Genomic DNA, 973 nt, shown 5'->3' with positions numbered 1-973 from the left:
GGGGTCCCACCCCATGGGTCTGCTGAGGGCCCTGTGGAGGCAGCGGGCCTCCAGGGGTCCCCAGAGGCCGGCGTGGGGGCTGGTCCGCCCCAGGGGTCAGCAGCTGGAGGGACAGCAGGTCCCCCCCAGGGGTCCGAGGCAGGGGCAGCCACAGGGACAGCAGCAGCCCCGGGTGCTGGAGCCCCCCAGGGGTCTGAGGCTGGTGCTGGAGCCGGGGCTGAGAAGACGTCGGCGAGGTCCATGAGGGATGACTTGGGAGAGAGAGGAGCAGCATCAGGGCAGCCTGGAGACAGCGGTGACCACAGCACCTGTGCGGCCAGGCAGGGCTGGGCCCAGGCTGGGATAGCAGACACCACATGGCCCAAGTCTGCCGCTCTGTCCACCATCCCCAGCCCTGCCCCATCCCGACAGCCACCGCACAGCAGAGCACCAGAGGCCTCAAGGACCTCGCTGGCCCTGCCCTCCTGCCCCACCCTGGTCACTGTGGGCTCCAAGAGTCTCGCCTCTAAGACGGTGGGGCCCACGTCAGGCAGAGGAAAGCCACGCCCACCCAGGGAGAAGGCACTGCTGCTCTGTCACTGAGAGAGCTTCCCCTCAGCAGCACGGTGGCACACGCCTGTTATCCTGTAATCTGGGAGACTGAGGCAGGAGGGTCGAAAGCCTGGGATTCTCTGTGAGTCCCAAAATGAAAATTTAAAAAGGGCTGAGGATGTAGCTCAGGTTGAAGGCCCTGGGCTCCATTCCCAGTACCACAAATTAAAACAAAAGCAAGCCAACAGCCTCATGGTTAACAGCTGCGACCCACTGTGGCCACACCGCGGCCCTGGCCCCCACTGGGTGTGAGCACCTGGGCAGCTGCAGAGCCGCCCGAGCCCTGAGCCCCAGTGCAGCCCAGCTCAGAGGCTGGGCCTGGTACCCACTCACCTCCTCCTTGCCCCCCGTCTCCCTCTTGCTCTCCTCGATGGCCATATCT

The 973-nt window shown here is 65.4% G+C and overlaps 1 protein-coding gene across 1 annotated transcript in view; it reads right to left on the bottom strand.

Annotated features, from left to right (window-relative positions):
- Epn1 (epsin 1) overlaps positions 1-973 on the bottom strand; it is a 27,830-nt gene that overhangs the window by 8,367 nt on the left and 18,490 nt on the right. The window contains exons 7-8 of the mRNA XM_033766051.1: positions 925-973; positions 41-251 (exon numbers count right to left, since the gene is read on the bottom strand). The exon at positions 925-973 is cut by the window's right edge and continues 15 nt beyond it. Of these exons, the coding sequence (XP_033621942.1) occupies positions 41-251; positions 925-973 (260 nt within the window). The remainder of the gene's footprint in view (positions 1-40; positions 252-924) is intronic.

Source organism: Fukomys damarensis, unplaced genomic scaffold (genome assembly GCF_012274545.1).
Source record: "Fukomys damarensis isolate Sample0158 unplaced genomic scaffold, DMR_v1.0_HiC HiC_scaffold_19, whole genome shotgun sequence".
NCBI classification, from domain to species: Eukaryota; Metazoa; Chordata; class Mammalia; order Rodentia; family Bathyergidae; genus Fukomys; species Fukomys damarensis.
Note: the sequence above shows the minus strand (reverse complement) of the source record. Positions and strands in the feature narration are given on the sequence as shown.